The 18,568-nt window shown below is 42.8% G+C and overlaps 1 protein-coding gene across 1 annotated transcript in view; it reads right to left on the bottom strand.

The window, feature by feature from the left end:
- Positions 1-3,689: 3,689 nt before the first annotated feature.
- The window catches only part of LOC135516424 (ankyrin-2-like), a 152,212-nt gene continuing 137,333 nt past the window's right edge, over positions 3,690-18,568 (bottom strand). Inside the window, exons 45-51 of the mRNA XM_064940725.1 lie at positions 16,652-17,674; positions 15,740-15,832; positions 14,950-15,033; positions 14,360-14,524; positions 6,120-6,308; positions 5,739-5,830; positions 3,690-5,263 (exon numbers count right to left, since the gene is read on the bottom strand). Coding sequence (XP_064796797.1) covers positions 5,050-5,263; positions 5,739-5,830; positions 6,120-6,308; positions 14,360-14,524; positions 14,950-15,033; positions 15,740-15,832; positions 16,652-17,674 — 1,860 coding nt within the window. The 3' untranslated portion in view covers positions 3,690-5,049. The remainder of the gene's footprint in view (positions 5,264-5,738; positions 5,831-6,119; positions 6,309-14,359; positions 14,525-14,949; positions 15,034-15,739; positions 15,833-16,651; positions 17,675-18,568) is intronic.

Genomic DNA, 18,568 nt, shown 5'->3' with positions numbered 1-18,568 from the left:
GTGAACATTTTGTCTTCTAATGGCTGTGGTGTAATCCTTCAAAGCATGGGTAGTAAAAATGACCACCACACCACACATTTGACACATGTACAATTTAATATTCTGCCACATACACTGTAGCTGCTATGCCATTCAGAATTGCCCCTCCTTTATTAACTAATACATGCCCTCATAGATATTTATATATGTGTAATATTGTTATCACCATGGAAACAAGATGCGGATTCATCAAATCAAATGCAAGTTTTTCACTTTTTTTTTTTTGGTTTCTTTGATTTTGATCACACAAAGTAAATTGGCAAAGTGATGAACCGTAATATTAGATAGATTACATAGATAAAGTCTGTACCACATAACACCCAACGATGCTTTCAGCCAGCCAGCCCAAGATTACAGTACATCCATGTCAGTTCTGGTTTCTGCATTTGTTTCAGTCATGGTTTCTAGAGCGTTTCAGAATTCATGTGAAGCCTTGCGTACAATGGCAACTTATCGGTTGAAGAGTTTTAATTGAAATTCCCTTTCCCATCTTCAACTTGCACTCACACAAACATAAAACACACTCATGTCTACGCACACTGGAGGAGGAGAGGAGCATGGCTGGACATCAATAAATACGTAGAAACAAAATGAAACTTGGCGAATAGGTCATCCGCTGAAGACTGCTCCGTGTTTACTCCACCCCCATGTATACCAGTTGAAATGAATAGGCCTTGCAAGTCTGTGGGGGCCAAAATCACAATGATATTGCTTGGATGGTAATTAACAGTAGAGCTTCTTCTGAGGGCAGAACATTTATGCAAGGAATGTGAGGGAAACAAAAGATAGACAGGGATTTGAACTAGGCACCTTCTGGTGCATGCTGACATGGTTGCCAGGTGTACAGTGTTTCCTCTGACACACTGGTTAACCAATCATATAGCTCAAGCTCCATCCCTTGTCCTTCCAACCAATCTGCCCTCAGAACAAGATTGTGGAAACATACCATTGAGCAAGAAATAATGCATGTCAAAGGGCCAATGATAAAGGATCTTCCATCTCCACGCTACCAACACATGCAAACACGAAGCAGACCAAAAATAATCTGTCAGAAACTCAAGATGATGTGCCGATCTTATCACCATTTATTGGATACCATAAAACCAACAGAAAAAAATCTAATCAACAACAGCAAATTAAACAGAACAACTACACTGGTCTCTCTCTGTCCTATACTTGCTTGTACAAATCTTAACAGGCTTAAAGAAAGACTCAATGAAATGATGTTGCCACGAGCAGCACCGCAGATAGTGTGATGCAAGACTTTGCTCTCACATAGTCACACCCAGTATCTGCACATGTGCACAGGTTTGCTTCAGGCTGTCCACAGAGTGGAAGCCACAGGACCAAAACAGCAGAGAAGTTGAGCCTCACGCTTCAACGCTCTTAGTTGTTGTGGAAATTGACCCACTATGTTTACTTTCTGCATCCTCGTCATATTGCAGAGTCTACCTTTAATCAATGTCATTGATAGATGGGTGAGATGGCACGCACAAGTGACTCATGGTAGGGAAGGAGGGGCGACGTACCTAGTGTTATGACCTGTAGGTGTAGGGAAGGAGGGGCGACGTACCTAGTGTTATGACCTATAGGTGTAGTAATGGAAGGGAAGGAGGGGCGACGTACCTAGTGTTATGACCTGTAGGTGTAGGGAAGGAGGGGCGACGTACCTAGTGTTATGACCTATAGGTGTAGTAATGGGAGGGAAGGAGGGGCGACGTACCTAGTGTTATGACCTGTAGGTGTAGTAATGGGAGGGAAGGAGGGGCTACGTACCTAGTGTTATGACCTGTAGGTGTAGTAATGGGAGGGAAGGAGGGGCGACGTACCTAGTGTTATGACCTGTAGGTGTAGTAATGGGAGGGAAGGAGGGGCGACGTGTTACCTAGTGTTATGACCTGTAGGTGTAGTAATGGGAGGGAAGGAGGGGCGACGTACCTAGTGTTATGACCTGTAGGTGTAGTAATGGGAGGGAAGGAGGGGCGACGTACCTAGTGTTATGACCTGTAGGTGTAGTAATGGGAGGGAAGGAGGGGCGACGTACCTAGTGTTATGACCTGTAGGTGTAGTAATGGGAGGGAAGGAGGGGCGACGTACCTAGTGTTATGACCTGTAGGTGTAGTAATGGGAGGGAAGGAGGGGCGACGTACCTAGTGTTATGACCTGTAGGTGTAGTAATGGGAGGGAAGGAGGGGCGACGTACCTAGTGTTATGACCTGTAGGTGTAGTAATGGGAGGGAAGGAGGGGCGACGTACCTAGTGTTATGACCTATAGGTGTAGGGAAGGAGGGGCGACGTACCTAGTGTTATGACCTGTAGGTGTAGTAATGGGAGGGAAGGAGGGGCGACGTACCTAGTGTTATGACCTATAGGTGTAGTAATGGGAGGGAAGAAGGGGCGACGTACCTAGTGTTATGACCTGTAGGTGTAGTAATGGGAGGGAAGAAGGGGCGACGTACCTAGTGTTATGACCTGTAGGTGTAGGGAAGGAGGGGCGACGTACCTAGTGTTATGACCTATAGGTGTAGTAATGGGAGGGAAGGAGGGGCGACGTAGTGTTACCTAGTGTTATGACCTGTAGGTGTAGTAATGGGAGGGAAGGAGGGCGGGTGTATGGGAGGGAAGGAGGGGCGACGTACCTAGTGTTATGACCTGTAGGTGTAGTAATGGGAGGGAAGGAGGGGCGACGTACCTAGTGTTATGACCTATAGGTGTAGGGAAGGAGGGGCGACGTACCTAGTGTTATGACCTGTAGGTGTAGTAATGGGAGGGAAGGAGGGGCGACGTACCTAGTGTTATGACCTATAGGTGTAGTAATGGGAAGGAAGAAGGGGGTGTAGTAATGGGAGGAAGGAGGGGCGACGTACCTAGTGTTATGACCTGTAGGTGTAGTAATGGGAGGGAAGAAGGGGCGACGTGTTATGACTAGTGTTATGACCTATAGGTGTAGTAATGGGAGGGAAGAAGGGACGACGGGAGGGAAGGAGGGGCGACCTAGTGTTATGACCTGTAGGTGTAGGGAAGGAGGGGCGACGTACCTAGTGCTATGACCTGTAGGTGTAGTAGTGGGAGGGAAGGAGGGGCGACGTACCTAGTGTTATGACCTATAGGTGTAGTAATGGGAGGGAAGGAGGGGCGACGTACCTAGTGTTATGACCTGTAGGTGTAGGGAAGGAGGGGCGACGTACCTAGTGTTATGACCTGTAGGTGTAGTCATGGGAGGGAAGGAGGGGGAGGGGCGACGTACCTAGTGTTATGACGTACCTAGTGTTATGACCTGTAGGTGTAGTAATGGGAGGGAAGGAGGGGCGACGTTACCTAGTGTTATGACCTGTAGGTGTAGTAATGGGAGGGAAGGAGGGGCGACGTACCTAGTGTTATGACCTGTAGGTGTAGTAATGGGAGGGAAGGAGGGGCGACGTACCTAGTGTTATGACCTGTAGGTGTAGTAATGGGAGGGAAGGAGGGGCGACGTACCTAGTGTTATGACCTGTAGGTGTAGTAATGGGAGGGAAGGAGGGGCGACGTACCTAGTGTTATGACCTGTAGGTGTAGTCATGGGAGGGAAGGAGGGGCGACGTACCTAGTGTTATGACCTGTAGGTGTAGTAATGGAAGATAAAAGAGCGTACATGAAGGACAAGAAAAGAGAACATTCTGGATAATTTATTTTGAAAATGGCAGATCGCAATATCAGTGAGGATTCTATGAACTAACACACAAACACACTCACGTACATACGTGCGCGCACACGCACACACACACACACACACACACACATAGGTGGCAGCAGTCTGATGCACTGCTCAGAAGGAAGTTTGACTACACAACACCCATAAGACAGAAACAGACAGAGAAAAACAGGGAGATGGGGACAGTACCTGGGGCCGTACCTGGGGCAGTACCTGGGGCTGTACCTGGGGCAGTACCTGGGGCAGTACCTGGGGCTGTACCTGGGGCTGTACCTGGGGCAGTACCTGGGGCCGTACCTGGGGCTGTACCTGGGGCTGTACCTGGGGCAGTACCTGGGGCAGTACCTGGGGCAGTACCTGGGGCTGAATGTGTGTTCACAAAGCTCATGTAAAACAAACGACACCACATCATTACACACGTAACCATCTTGAGCCAACTTTTTAAAGTAGTGAACTGAACTGTAGTGGAGGGTTATATGGGGATGATTTGCTTCAGTAAAATGGGGGTTCAGATCACAGCGTATTTGCGCTCATCTGATTCAAAAGTCCTTGATGAAAGACTATGGCATTCACTCCTTTAAAGCAGTATCTCTCCAAAACTGTTTATGACAACGGACTCCTATGTAACAATCTCTTGATAGTCGGATGAAAAGGGTCAAGACCCTTCACCCTTGACCACAGAACAGATTGGTACACATACGTGTACAGCAGGTACCGTGGGACAAATGTAACAAATGCTTTTGAATTGCTGTTTGTTTTGTTTTCTACCAGTCTTCTCTATTTACAAATGTTTACAATCGTTCCTTCAGAAAGAGGCCTCTGCATGAGGCAAACGTGCCAGGTGCACCCTCTTCATACATTTCCTGTAGCTGTTTTCATTCGTTGCATTTTTTTGTGTTGTTCTTTTCTATTGTACCACAGCAGCCAAAAACTACAAGAACCAAACAAAAGGATAACGACAACAAAAAAATATTCTAAGTCACCCGACGAGAAAGGGGGTGCCATCTTTGGTCACAAAATGAGCAACAAAAAAAACTGGAAACAAGTCAAAAGCAAAAAAATAAAATAATAAACTGTTATTATTTGCCACTAAAAGGTAAAAACAAAAATTGAAACCAAAACGTAATCCAGTGTCTTTAGCAGGGGAAGTCTGGCTGGTAAAGGTTAAGGGTCATTAGGGGTCATCGAGGGGTCAGAGTTGTGGTAGATAATAGCTTACAAGACTTCATGGGTTTTTTGTGGATAGGAGGTTTATGTAGCATTGGGGGCGAGGCCAAAAGGGAAGACACACAACTCAGCCAGCAAATCAAAAAAGCCCATCACTTCTTCTTTCTCCTCTCCTCCACTTTCTCCTTCTCTCCTCCCTCCTCCTCCTTGGCGCAATAGCGTTGGAGCAGCAAGTGCAGGTGTTGCTGAAGGGCATCGGGTTGCAGGGTCTCTGGGGTGTCGTCCAGCCGCTCCAGGTGCACATGCTTACCCTGGGCATCCATCGCCACAGTCCTCTTCTGGGTACGAGACTTACGCATCTGGGTTCTGGAGATGGGACAGAGAAAAGACAAGGGAGGGAGGGAGATAAGGAGATGGGAGAAAGAGTGAGAGATGGAAGAGAGAGTTTATTAGACTTGGTTAACCAATAATTCCAAAAGAACCTGAACGTTTTGTCAAAGCTTCATTGACAGGCTTTTGACTGAAACTAACTCTAACTTTGGTCACTGGTCATAGTGACCCAAACCATTCGAGCTAATCTATGTCTCAAAAAAATCCATGCAGGTTAGCCTTCTCTCTACCATCACCAACAGCAACCGTATGAGTCATCTTAAACACGCCCTTCGATGGGTAACTTACCCAGGTCCGAATCTTAGCATTTTATCTAAGCATGTCAACTAAATGTTAAGAAAGAGGTATTTACATCATGCTTTCAGATAAATCACTCAAAAAAAACTAACAGGAGTGTACAAACATGGACACCTTGGGTCAATTAATGAACACTCCCATGCTGTTCTCAAACCTTTTGACCACAGAACCATCCTCCTTCACAACCTCTTTTTCTACTAAATGGGGAAGTTGAACTTTCCCAAAGCCTCCAGCATAACTCAATGCCTGGATGTGACAGAACAAGGAAAAGAACATCAAACACCAAAACCCCTGTGTCTGTTCTTAGAGTTGAGTTAAGTCTTCAATAAGGTTTTACCAGGTCATACAGTAACAAACATGTCAGTCAATAACCATTTCAATGGCATGCTATAAAGCTCTAAGCATTCAGCATTATGTTCCAGGCATAGTATCCCTTACAACACTTGATCCAGCTCAACCTGCTCTGCTCGAGCCACTGAGGTAGAAAATACTTTCCTGGCTTTATATCATAACTGGCCTTCCTCAACCTACTGACCTTCTCAAAGTCCTGTTTGGCCGAGGGGAGGTCTGCGGCCAGCGAGGGGTCACCTGTCTGCTTCTCCATCCTCTCGCCCCTCACCACCGTCGTCTTGACCACCTTGCTGACCTTTCGACCCTGCGCCTGCTCTGACTCAATCTCCGAGGCCGTGTTGGCCCCCAGGGCAAGGGGCTCCGAGAAGGTCAACTGGAGAGGTCAAACATAGGGTTCTAAGCTAACTGATTTACACTGCATTCGGAAAGTATTCAGACCCCTTGACATTTTCCACATTTTGTTACATTAAAGCCTTATTTTAAAATGGTTAAAATATTTTTTTTTCCTCATCAAGCTACATGCAATAACCCATAATGACAAAGCAAAAACAGTTTTTTAGACATTTTTACAAACAAACTAACAGAATTATCACATTTACACAAGTATTCAGACCCTTTACTCAGTACTTTATTGAAGCACCTTTGGCAGCAATTACAGCCTTGAGTCTTCTCTGGTATGACGCTACAAACTTGGCACACTTGTATGTGTGTGCCATAGTCTGAAGTTTCTCCCATTATTCTCAGCAGATCCTCTCAAGCTCAGTCAGGTTGGATGGGGAGTATTGCTGCACAGCTATTTTCAGGTCTCACCAGAGATATTTGATCGGGTTCAAGTCCGGGCTCTGGGACATTCAGAAACTTGTACCGAAGCTACTCCTGCGTTGTCTTGGCTGTGTGCTTAGAGTCGTTGTCCTTGTCCTGTTGGACAGGAACCTTCGACCCAGTCTGAGGTCCTAAGCTCTCTGGAGCAGGTTGTCATCAAGGATCTCTGTACTTTGCTCTGTTCATCTTTCCCTCGATCCCGACTATTCTCCCAGTTCCTGATGCTGAAATACATCCCCACAGCATGATGCTGCCACCACCAAGCTTCACGGTAGGGATGGTGCAAGGTTTCCTCCAGACATGTCACTTGGCATTCAGGCCAAAGAGTTGGTTTCATCAGACCAGAGAATCTTGTTTCTCATGGTCAGAGTCCTTTAGGTGCCCCTTGACAAATTCCAAGCGGACTGTCATGTGCCTTTTACTGGGGAGTGGCTTCCGTCTGGCCACTCTACCATAAAGGCCTGATTGATTGAGTGCTGCAGAGATGGTTGTCCTTCTGGAAGGTTCTCCCATCTCCACAGAAGAACTTCAGAGCTCTGTCAGAGTGACCAGCTCTAGGAAGAGTCTTGGTGGTTCCACACTTCTTCCATTTAAAAATGATGGAGGCCACTGCGTTCTTGGGGATCTTCAATGCTTCCAAAATGTTTTGGTACCTTTCCCACAATCCTGTTTCGGAGCTCTACATGAGGTCCTTGGACCTCATGGCTTGGTTTTTGATCTGACATGCACTGTCAACTGTGGGACCTTATATAGACAGGTGTGTGCCTTTCCAAAAAATGTCCAATCAATTGAATTTACCACAGGTGGAGTTGTGGAATCAAGTTGTGGAAACATCTTAAGGATGATCAATGGAAACAGGATGCACCTGAGCTCAATTTTGAGTCTCATAGCAAAGGGTCTGAATACGTATGTAAATAAGGTATTTCTGTTTTTATTTTTAATAACTTAGAATTTTAAAAATTCTTGATCAATTTTAGAATAAGGCTGTATCGTAACAAAATGTGAAAAAAAGTGCAGGGGTCTGAATACTTTCCGAATGCACTGTACACTCTGTAGCAAATAAGGATACATGATATACTGTGGTGTAGCCAGAGGTTGACCACACAAGGGCCATGCAAAGGATCTCAGTACAAAGGGCTCAGTAGACAGATTTAAGGCAAATTAAGGTTTAGAATATATTAATCATACAGTATTTCAAATCAAAAGGTCTAACTCGGTCAGCATGCATATATACTCCAAACATTAAATGATTAAAAAGGGTTTCATTCAAACATTTAAAGAGGCAATAGGCAGTTGTAACAATAACAAAGTGCACCTGTTTCGTTAAAAAGCAGAGGGATGGGGCTGGAGAAATTGAACCACTCTCAAATTCATAGACAGAGCTATGGATGCAAGGACTGCCCATCCATGATATCAAAATTATAGTTTTAAACATGTTTTGAGGCTAAATAGTGCCTGTTAACATTTATTTACAAACATTGGAGTAAAACAAGCTTATAGTTTGGGTTCCGATGGTTTATGACTATTCATCTAAGCTCATTTCTAAGTTATATTCTTCAAGAATCAATGGGTATATATCATTAATTTATAAGACCTTCAATAATTATTCCTTAAGAGTCTATTGATGCACCCGTGCGTCAATCTATGTAACATAATAAAACAATCCTCATCAAAATCCTTCAGTTTAAGCTGGAGATATCAGGTTGGCTGAATCTCAATCCACGAGCTACAGTGGTGTTGTCAGACCAGGAGACATCCTGAAAATCCCTCTTTTCACGAAAACGTCTATAGCGTCCGAGCGGTTATGACAACTCTATGGAAAGACGGGACTCGCCTGAAAGTAACCCATACAAACAAATGGAAGTATGGAGGTAGTTTTGTGGCAACAGAAATACGTTTTTTTTTCTTCCAAAAAACAAAAATATTTCCTGAGCTTTCTTATATCTCCTAGATATACTGTAGGACAGACACTTCAAATCCTTATTCCTCATTATTATTTTTTTATGGATTTGTTATTCAGTGTGTTTCTATGGGCTACAGTAGTAAAGGCCAAATGTAATAATTTATCAAATCATTTTTATTTGTTTGATACCTAAAGGGGTCCTAAAATTCCAAATCAACTAGCTAAATGATCTATGGTATGGCCATCTTAAAACTATTCTATATGTTAGCTTAGTCGAACACAAAACTATTTGACAGTTGCATTCATGAGTTTCCTTGACAAATGTCAGTAAAGAAAATAAGATCAGCCAAAGCAAAAACCTGATCAAAATGAATTACATGAAGAACAGAAATGGTTTGCTCAGTGGGAAATGAATATCCAACTAGTCAGTGACAACTGTGTCGAGTTTGTGACAGCAACTACGTGAGCTTATACAGCATTATAGACACTACTGAATGTCCTGGGATTTCCTCTGAACTTTATGTAGAAGAACCCTTTACCTTCTAACGACGCTTGTGAGTATCATAGAGCTCAAAACATTCTGACTCTACAGATGTTTTTGTAAAAATTACCTGGCCACGGGCCCCTTCTGGATCCGGCCTTGCCTCACAAACTCCGCTACAGCTCAGCCCCCGTTACACACATACTAATGGTTGGTACCAATGCGCTGCCACGCCCACCGCCTAAGCCACATTTTGATCCATAAAAACCCCCTGGGTCCATGAAGCTGTGCATTTTGATCCAGAAAAAGGTGACCTGTAGCACAGGGGGTTATGGGAGGTGTAGTGTTCTAGCTGACAGATATCTACAGTATCTAGTATACTGCATAAGTATATTGCCATTGAAATGGTTCTTGCATGTAATACTCAATAGTTTTCAGAAACAATGGAATATTGACCCCAAAGAAAGACAATAGACACTTGGCATTTGCAATGCCAGAGACGTGGGTTCGATTCCCATGGGGGTCCAGTACTAGGGCTGTCACGTTGACTGTATTACCTCCACACCGGCAGTCATGAAGGCAGTCAAATTTCACGTGACTGTATAGTCACGGTAATTAGGCTTCTCGAAGCTCTGATGCTGCTGCTGGTCATTAGTAGCCTAACACACTTGCTAACTGCCTGGTACTCAGCACTCTATTGTCCCTCTAATCACTCTGACATCAATGAAAATCGATTCAAACACTTCATGAGAGCTCAAGTTCTCAAGTTTCTATAGGCCAAGCATTTGCACGAGAAATCAGAATGATGGCCTCTACTAAAAAGAGAGGGATCAGCTTTCTATAGGCTAGGCCTACTATATTTATTTCTCAACTTTCCTAATATTAAAGCACATTGCTTACAGGGGTACAGCCTACCTGGCAGGCATGAAAATAAACCACGGAGAAAAGAGACCTCCATTCGCAATTTAAGTGCATAGATTACATGTATTTTTCCCTGATGCCCCTGTTTCGATACAGGTGCATGATAATGGTCCATTCTAAACCATTCTAAAATATATATTAACACTTGTGAATGATGCCGAGCAAAAGAAACAACTTTTTTCGCGACTTAATCATAGTCGCACACCTCATGTAGCCTAGCCCATAGGCCTATATGCTTTAATAAGGTTAGTATCACCCCTCATGTAGCCTAGCCCATAGGTCTATATGTTTTAATAAGGTTAGTATCACACCTCATCTAGCCTAGCCCATAGGCCTATATGCTTTAATAAGGTTAGTATCACACCTCATGTAGCCTAGCCCATAGGTCTATATGTTTTAATAAGGTTAGTATCACACCTCATCTAGCCTAGCCCATAGGCCTATATGCTTTAATAAGGTTAGTATCACACCTCATGTAGCCTAGCCCATAGACCTATATGTTTTGATAAGGTTAGTATCACACCTCATGTAGCCTAGCCCATAGGCCCATATGTTTTAATAAGGTTAGTATCACACCTCATGTAGCCTAGCCCATAGGCCTATATGTTTTAATAAGGTTAGTATCACACCTCATGTAGCCTAGCCCATAGGCCTATATGTTTTAATAAGGTTAGTATCACACCTCATGTAGCCTAGCCCATAGGCCTATATGTTTTATTAAGGTTAGTATCACACCTCATGTAGCCTAGCCCATAGGCCTATATGTTTTAATAAGGTTAGTATCACACCTCATGTAGCCTAGCCCATAGGCCTATATGTTTTAATAAGGTTAGTATCACACCTCATGTAGCCTAGCCCATAGGCCTATATGTTTAAATAAGGTTAGTATCACACCTCATGTAGCCTAGCCCATAGGTCTATATGTTTTAATAAGGTTAGTATCACACCTCATGAAGCCTAGCCCATAGGCCTATATGTTTTAATAAGGTTAGTATCACACCTCATGTAGCCTAGCCCATAGTCCTATATGTTTTAATAAGGTTAGTATCACACCTCATGAAGCCTAGCCCATAGGTCTATATGTTCTAATAAGGTTAGTATCACCCCTCATGTAGCCTAGCCCATAGGTCTATATGTTTTAATAAGGTTAGTATCACACCTCATGTAGCCTAGCCCATAGGTCTATATGTTTTAATAAGGTTAGTATCACACCTCATGTAGCCTAGCCCATAGGCCTATATGTTTTAATAAGGTTAGTATCACACCTCATGTAGCCTAGCCCATAGGTCTATATGTTTTAATAAGGTTAGTATCACACCTCATGTAGCCTAGCCCATAGTCCTATATGTTTTAATAAGGTTAGTATCACACCTCATGAAGCCTAGCCCATAGGTCTATATGTTCTAATAAGGTTAGTATCACCCCTCATGTAGCCTAGCCCATAGGTCTATATGTTTTAATAAGGTTAGTATCACACCTCATGAAGCCTAGCCCATAGGCCTATATGTTTTAATAAGGTTAGTATCACACCTCATGTAGCCTAGCCCATAGTCCTATATGTTTTAATAAGGTTAGTATCACACCTCATGAAGCCTAGCCCATAGGTCTATATGTTCTAATAAGGTTAGTATCACCCCTCATGTAGCCTAGCCCATAGGTCTATATGTTTTAATAAGGTTAGTATCACACCTCATGTAGCCTAGCCCATAGGTCTATATGTTTTAATAAGGTTAGTATCACACCTCATGTAGCCTAGCCCATAGGCCTATATGTTTTAATAAGGTTAGTATCACACCTCATGTAGCCTAGCCCATAGGTCTATATGTTTTAATAAGGTTAGTATCACACCTCATGTAGCCTAGCCCATAGTCCTATATGTTTTAATAAGGTTAGTATCACACCTCATGAAGCCTAGCCCATAGGTCTATATGTTCTAATAAGGTTAGTATCACCCCTCATGTAGCCTAGCCCATAGGTCTATATGTTTTAATAAGGTTAGTATCACACCTCATGTAGCCTAGCCCATAGGTCTATATGTTTTAATAAGGTTAGTATCACACCTCATGTAGCCTAGCCCATAGGCCTATATGTTTTAATAAGGTTAGTATCACACCTCATGTAGCCTAGCCCATAGGTCTATATGTTTTAATAAGGTTAGTATCACACCTCATGTAGCCTAGCCCATAGGCCTATATGCTTTAATAAGGTTAGTATCACACCTCATCTAGCCTAGCCCATAGGCCTATATGTTTTAATAAGGTTAGTATCACACCTCATGTAGCCTAGCCCATAGACCTATATGTTTTAATAAGGTTAGTATCACACCTCATGAAGCCTAGCCCATAGGTCTATATGTTCTAATAAGGTTAGTATCACCCCTCATGTAGCCTAGCCCATAGGTCTATATGTTTTAATAAGGTTAGTATCACACCTCATGTAGCCTAGCCCATAGGTCTATATGTTCTAATAAGGTTAGTATCACCCCTCATGTAGCCTAGCCCATAGACCTATATGTTTTAATAAGGTTAGTATCACACCTCATGAAGCCTAGCCCATAGGTCTATATGTTCTAATAAGGTTAGTATCACCCCTCATGTAGCCTAGCCCATAGGTCTATATGTTTTAATAAGGTTAGTATCACACCTCATGTAGCCTAGCCCATAGGTCTATATGTTTTAATAAGGTTAGTATCACACCTCATGTAGCCTAGCCCATAGGCCTATATGCTTTAATAAGGTTAGTATCACACCTCATCTAGCCTAGCCCATAGGCCTATATGTTTTAATAAGGTTAGTATCACACCTCATGAAGCCTAGCCCATAGGTCTATATGTTTTAATAAGGTTAGTATCACACCTCATCTAGCCTAGCCCATAGTCCTATATGTTTTAATAAGGTTAGTATCACACCTCATGAAGCCTAGCCCATAGTCCTATATGTTTTAATAAGGTTAGTATCACACCTCATGTAGCCTAGCCCATAGGCCTATATGTTTTAATAAGGTTAGTATCACACCTCATGAAGCCTAGCCCATAGTCCTATATGTTTTAATAAGGTTAGTATCACACCTCATGAAGCCTAGCCCATAGTCCTATATGTTTTAATAAGGTCTGGAGCCTAATAACTTCTTAATATGAAGCACATGAATCCGCTTTACAAGGGGTGTAGAGCCTAACTGGCATACATAAGCAACGCGGGACTTTCAAGTTTGGGGAAGAATATTTTGCTATAAAAATGCACCTTTATAATAAAAGCATTAATTGCGTAATGGCATTTGTGGTCACTTTTGACAATGGTGTTTTCCTCGAATGGAACATTCACACTTATATCCTACTACCATCTGCGTTCTGCTGTGCTTAAAATGTGAAGAAATAGCCTACTAGTTTATCAACATTTTAAGCTAAACGTTCTGATCTGTAGTATCAGCAAATTGCATATTAATTTGGGATCTATCACATCCCACAACTGTCCCAGAGTATGTTTGGAATATTTATTTCTCGCACAGAATAAAACAGGTCGACCTTTGTACTATGTGGGATAGTAGATTGACATAGGCTAGTGCTTTTGCTGTTCATTAGGCCTACTCATCTTGTTGGCTGATGAAAAGTAAATGTAGACAGTTCTTCCAATATCTTCAATATGCACTTCTGAATTGAATAAGGACGCGCAGTTGCAACCTGATAAGTCTGTCTTAACTTGTAGCCTGTGAGAAAGCCCCAATCACGTGATGGAGCGCACCGCCACTGGCATTATCAAGTGCTTGTCAAATTGTGAATGAGTGACTGATGTAGTGTGTACAGCCTGCGCAAAAAACAAAGCAGAGCTCCTGCCTTTCAAGTGACTTCTTTCCAAATCATCATTAGAGTCGCATCATGCAGCCTAACAATGTATTAAAAAATCTAAACATTTAACGTTTGTAGAACAACTAAAGTCACATCAATAACTCTAAATTAAACATATAGGAGAACCTGTAGACTACATCATGTTTCTTTAGACATGTCTAAAATAAATAATGGATTTATTATGGCTATATTACATGGATTTATTAGACTTTTTCAAATGTAGATATTCCATATGTCTGCATCAGTGGTTATGTGTGGAAGCCCGGAGATGCTAAATGTGTTAATGCTAATTAGCAGTCAATTACTGTGACCGCACAGCCCTTACCAGTACAAACAAAATGCAAACATGTACGCACTCACTACTTACTGTAAGTCGCTCTGGATAAGAGCATCTGCTAAATGACCAAAATGTAAACGTATAGACACAAAGACAGACAGACAGATGGACGGACGGACCTCAGTCTGATCTCCCTCACTCCGGACCACTGTCCTCTTCATCACCTTGGAGAAGCCGTCTCCCTCCTCCACGCTGACCATCTCCTGCTGAGATCCCTGCACCGTCACCTCCTCTCTCTCCACACCGTCTGGAGAGAAGTACTTACGGATCACCTTCCGTGTGATCTGGGGGAGAGAGACCAGAGAGAGAGGAATGTAGAGCACTGAGCTGCATGACTCGGCCATATAAGAGCAAACACACTTATTTGCCTGGGAAAATCATTGATAAATAGTAGTTATGTAATAAATCAAATCAAATTTATTTATATAGCCCTTCGTACATCAGCTGATATCTTAAAGTGCTGTACAGAAACCCAGCCTAAAACCCCAAACAGCAAGCAATGCAGGTGTAGAAGCACGGTGGCTAGGAAAAACTCGAGAGGAACCAGGCTATGTGGGGTGGCCAGTCCTCTCTTCTGGCTGTGCCGGGTGGAGTTATAACAGATATAACAGATCATTTGGTGGGAGCTTATTTTTTTTAGTTCTACTGTAAATCGGGGAGTGTTCTAGAGGTCAGTGTCTGTGAATGTAGGTGTAAAATGTCCCTTTACCTTCTTGACTACCATGTTTCCTTGCTCATCCATGTACTGTTCTTCTGTAACTGTCTGGGGAGGGATGTCTGGCAGGTCATCCGCCTGGACAGAGAACATAGTAAATGCACAGTCAAAGCACTGATTTAACAGACCCGAAACACACACTGGAGTTAAGGCAAGTACACAGAGGAACCGGTTTGAACATTGCAAACTCAAAAAGGGAAATAAACCAACATCAGTCATTTCGAACCATTACCATATCAACCATTATCATATACACTACCATATCAACCATTATCATATACATAACCATATCAACCATTATCATATACATTACCATATCAGCCATTATTATATACATTACCATATCGGTCATTATCATATACATTATCGTATTAACCAGTATCATATACGTTACCATATCACCATTATCGTATACATTACCATATTGGCCATTATCATATACATTACCATATTGGCCATTATCATTTACATTACCATAATAACCATTATCATATGCATTACCATATCGACCATTATCTACCATCACAAATATTTCATCAATCTGTCACAGAATAAAATTATATGGCAGATGATGGTGCAGTATAAAACAAAGCGGAGAGAGAATGAGACAGAAATCTAAACATGAATATATATATATATATATCCAGTATATCATAGGCATTATCCAAAGTTCAGCACAGCAACAAAATTACCCACAAGCAAAAAGTCAACTCCCATCTAAACCCAGCACCACAGCACACTATGGCAGCGCCCACTCCTCTACATGCTCTCCGATGCCCGATACCTGGATGATAACTCTGCGTCGGACCACCCTGGAGGTTAACACCTCTTCCTCTGAGTTATCCGATGACAGCAACCCTAGCTCCTCATTTATCTCCTGAGAGACAGCACACAGCCATTGTGAGCATAATAGATCATTATATCATGGTTACACATTTTGCATAGTTACTGCAGGCACAGTTACTGCAGGCACAGTTACTGCAAGAACAAAACAACAAGCAACAGTGTTCCTTCTTTTCTCTTTCTCGGTTGGACTTTTTACTTTTCTCTCATTGGAATAGCAAAAAGGCATTCAAAAGTAGGCTATCATAGACCTGATATAACTTTTCAGAAATAAATCAAATATGAGAGAGGTTCTATGAAATGGTGATGGAGATGGAAGATGAAGAGAAGGCCCAGTTGTACAACACCCCTTCAACAAAACCAGCCATGCAAGATATGTAAACGATAATCCAAAGAAATTGTGTTTAAAGTCTAAACAAGTCCCTCTGTATGGAATGTTGATGTGGAATATGAAGTATTGACAGTAAAGGTTTGACAATTATTTCACTTTTTTTATAGAATGTATTCGTATGTACTGTGGGTTCTCTTCACTGTATCAGACCCTAGCTGAAAATATGAAAATAATTAACAAACACAGCAAGCAAACATTCTCAAAAGGTAAGTATATTCCTTATTCCTGATTTTGTCCCATGATTATTCCATTGTGTTGGTCAGTGGCCCCACTCTGGAGTGGTTTGACTTGCAGTGTATTGTCTTGGAAGTATACACACATGCAAACACAGCACTGATAAGCTTTTTGTACTTGTGTTTGAGTGAGTTGATGTCCTCTCTGGACTGTGGGAACACTGCAATCAGCCTGAGAAGCTGGGACACAAGCCAGGGCAGGGTGCAGTCGTCATGCTCGACCTCTTACCCGTTCCAGAGAGTACTCATCGTCGTCATACACTGCCCGCGACCTGGAGGGAAGCTCTTCACATGTGGGTAGAGTTTCACTTTCACTTTCTGGTCTGTCATAAATGCCATAATCCCCAAGACTTTCACTACCCGATGAGAAGCGCTTTTGGTCATCCACCCGTAGGAACTGTGCGCTGTATATAGGGCTCCCTTTGAGGAAGCCTGTCTCCGGTGTGCTGCCGAAGGGGGTTGGGGAAGGAGGCTCTTCAATGTGGTAGAGGTCTTCAGGTTCCTCTGGCTCCAGATCCTCTGGCTCTAAGAAGTCTGACAAGTCTTCTTTGCAGTCAAAGAACTCCAGGTCTGAGTCTTCTTGGGCGGAATCTGATTGGATATCTGGTCCAAATGCAGAGAGTGATTTCTCAAATTCACCGAGCACTCGCTTAAAGTCTGGGGAGAATTCAAAGGCTTCTGCGGATCCAGGTGTAACAGACTTGGAAGCGGACTCAAGACCTATCAGGGTGGTCGTCGTGACCTGACTCTTATCTGACAGAGAGTCACTGAAGACGGGCGAAACTGGACTCATATCAGTGGGAGACACCTGGCTACACTCAGAGACTCTCAGAGACTGGTGTCCGGAAAACGCAGCTTCATAGTCTGGAGGCACCAGGAATTGGCTTGACATCGGCGAAAATAACTCACCCGATTGATTCTGCTCAAATTCCATGCATGTAAATTCACTCGAGTCAGAGGATTCCTGACGGGCAGAGTCAGGTTTCTTTAGTTTCGGTGTGACTGCTCTATGGGTAGTGAAGGGGTCTTGTTCACTGATCTGCAATGGAGTTGATATAAGAGGTTCATAGCCTGTGGCTGTCTTCATCTGTTTAGTAGATGCCAGTACTGATACACTGGTTTCTTGACTGAAGGCTGGAACTGCCTTTTGCTCATGTAAAGTACTTTCCATTATCATGGTAGACTTTAATTCACTTGGCATCTTTCCATAACCGGTCTGCAACAGTATTTCCTTGGCAGTTTGAGACGGAGCCTAGAAATAAACGTTGACATCACTTGAACATGGATTACTGAAATGCGTTGTTACAGCATGCACCACCGACATCCCATCAACAAACTGCATAACACTAATAGAGTACTCGGTCTTGTGATTCATTTTCTTCACCAACATGTTATATTTTAAATCACTGCAAGAACAAATTTCAAAACAAACCATTGGAGAACAAACCATGCAATTCTAAAGGCCAACATGATATGCCAGATGACGTTACAGTAATGAGATTGTGCTTTTTCACAAATTACTAGTTAAATCTCAAAAGAGACAAAATTGGTTAGTTACGTCAAACACCATCCAAGTCTATTGTGATTGCACAAACATTCTTCAGAATCCAGACATTCATTTCAACCACACAGTGTTATTATCATCCTCCATTAGCATGGGAGTTATTCCATTATTTCATGGCACGTGCAAGTCAGCTTTATCGTGCTCTCTCTCTTACCCTCTGTGGGTCTTCCTGGGTGTTTATTGTATCAGCACTGGGGCACAGGCTCTCTACTTCTTCCTCAGTTCCGTCCTGGACCTTCACTGGTTGTTGACTTACTGGGACGTCTTTCTGGACCTTTTTGACGTCTTCCAAACCAATAGTGGCTTGGGGAGTTGGGATGGTTTCAGCATGCTCTGAACCATGCTTTGTCTGTGTCCATTCCGTAGATGAGGTAACCATTTCTGCTACTAGTCCACTAACCCTTGGTAAGCCTTGATCTGTCGTGCTCATTTGTCCCTGTTCTATTTCAAATTCATTATCGGGGACTGACAACAGAGTGACACCCAAGGACTTTTCTTTGGGTGACAATGGGACACGCTCAGACGTTAAAACAGTTGTCACATCACTCAACGTACCTGCTTTAAATGTCATTGTTTCTCTAC

This window comes from Oncorhynchus masou, chromosome 27 (assembly GCF_036934945.1).
Source record: "Oncorhynchus masou masou isolate Uvic2021 chromosome 27, UVic_Omas_1.1, whole genome shotgun sequence".
Classification (NCBI taxonomy): Eukaryota; Metazoa; Chordata; class Actinopteri; order Salmoniformes; family Salmonidae; genus Oncorhynchus; species Oncorhynchus masou.
Note: the sequence above shows the minus strand (reverse complement) of the source record. Positions and strands in the feature narration are given on the sequence as shown.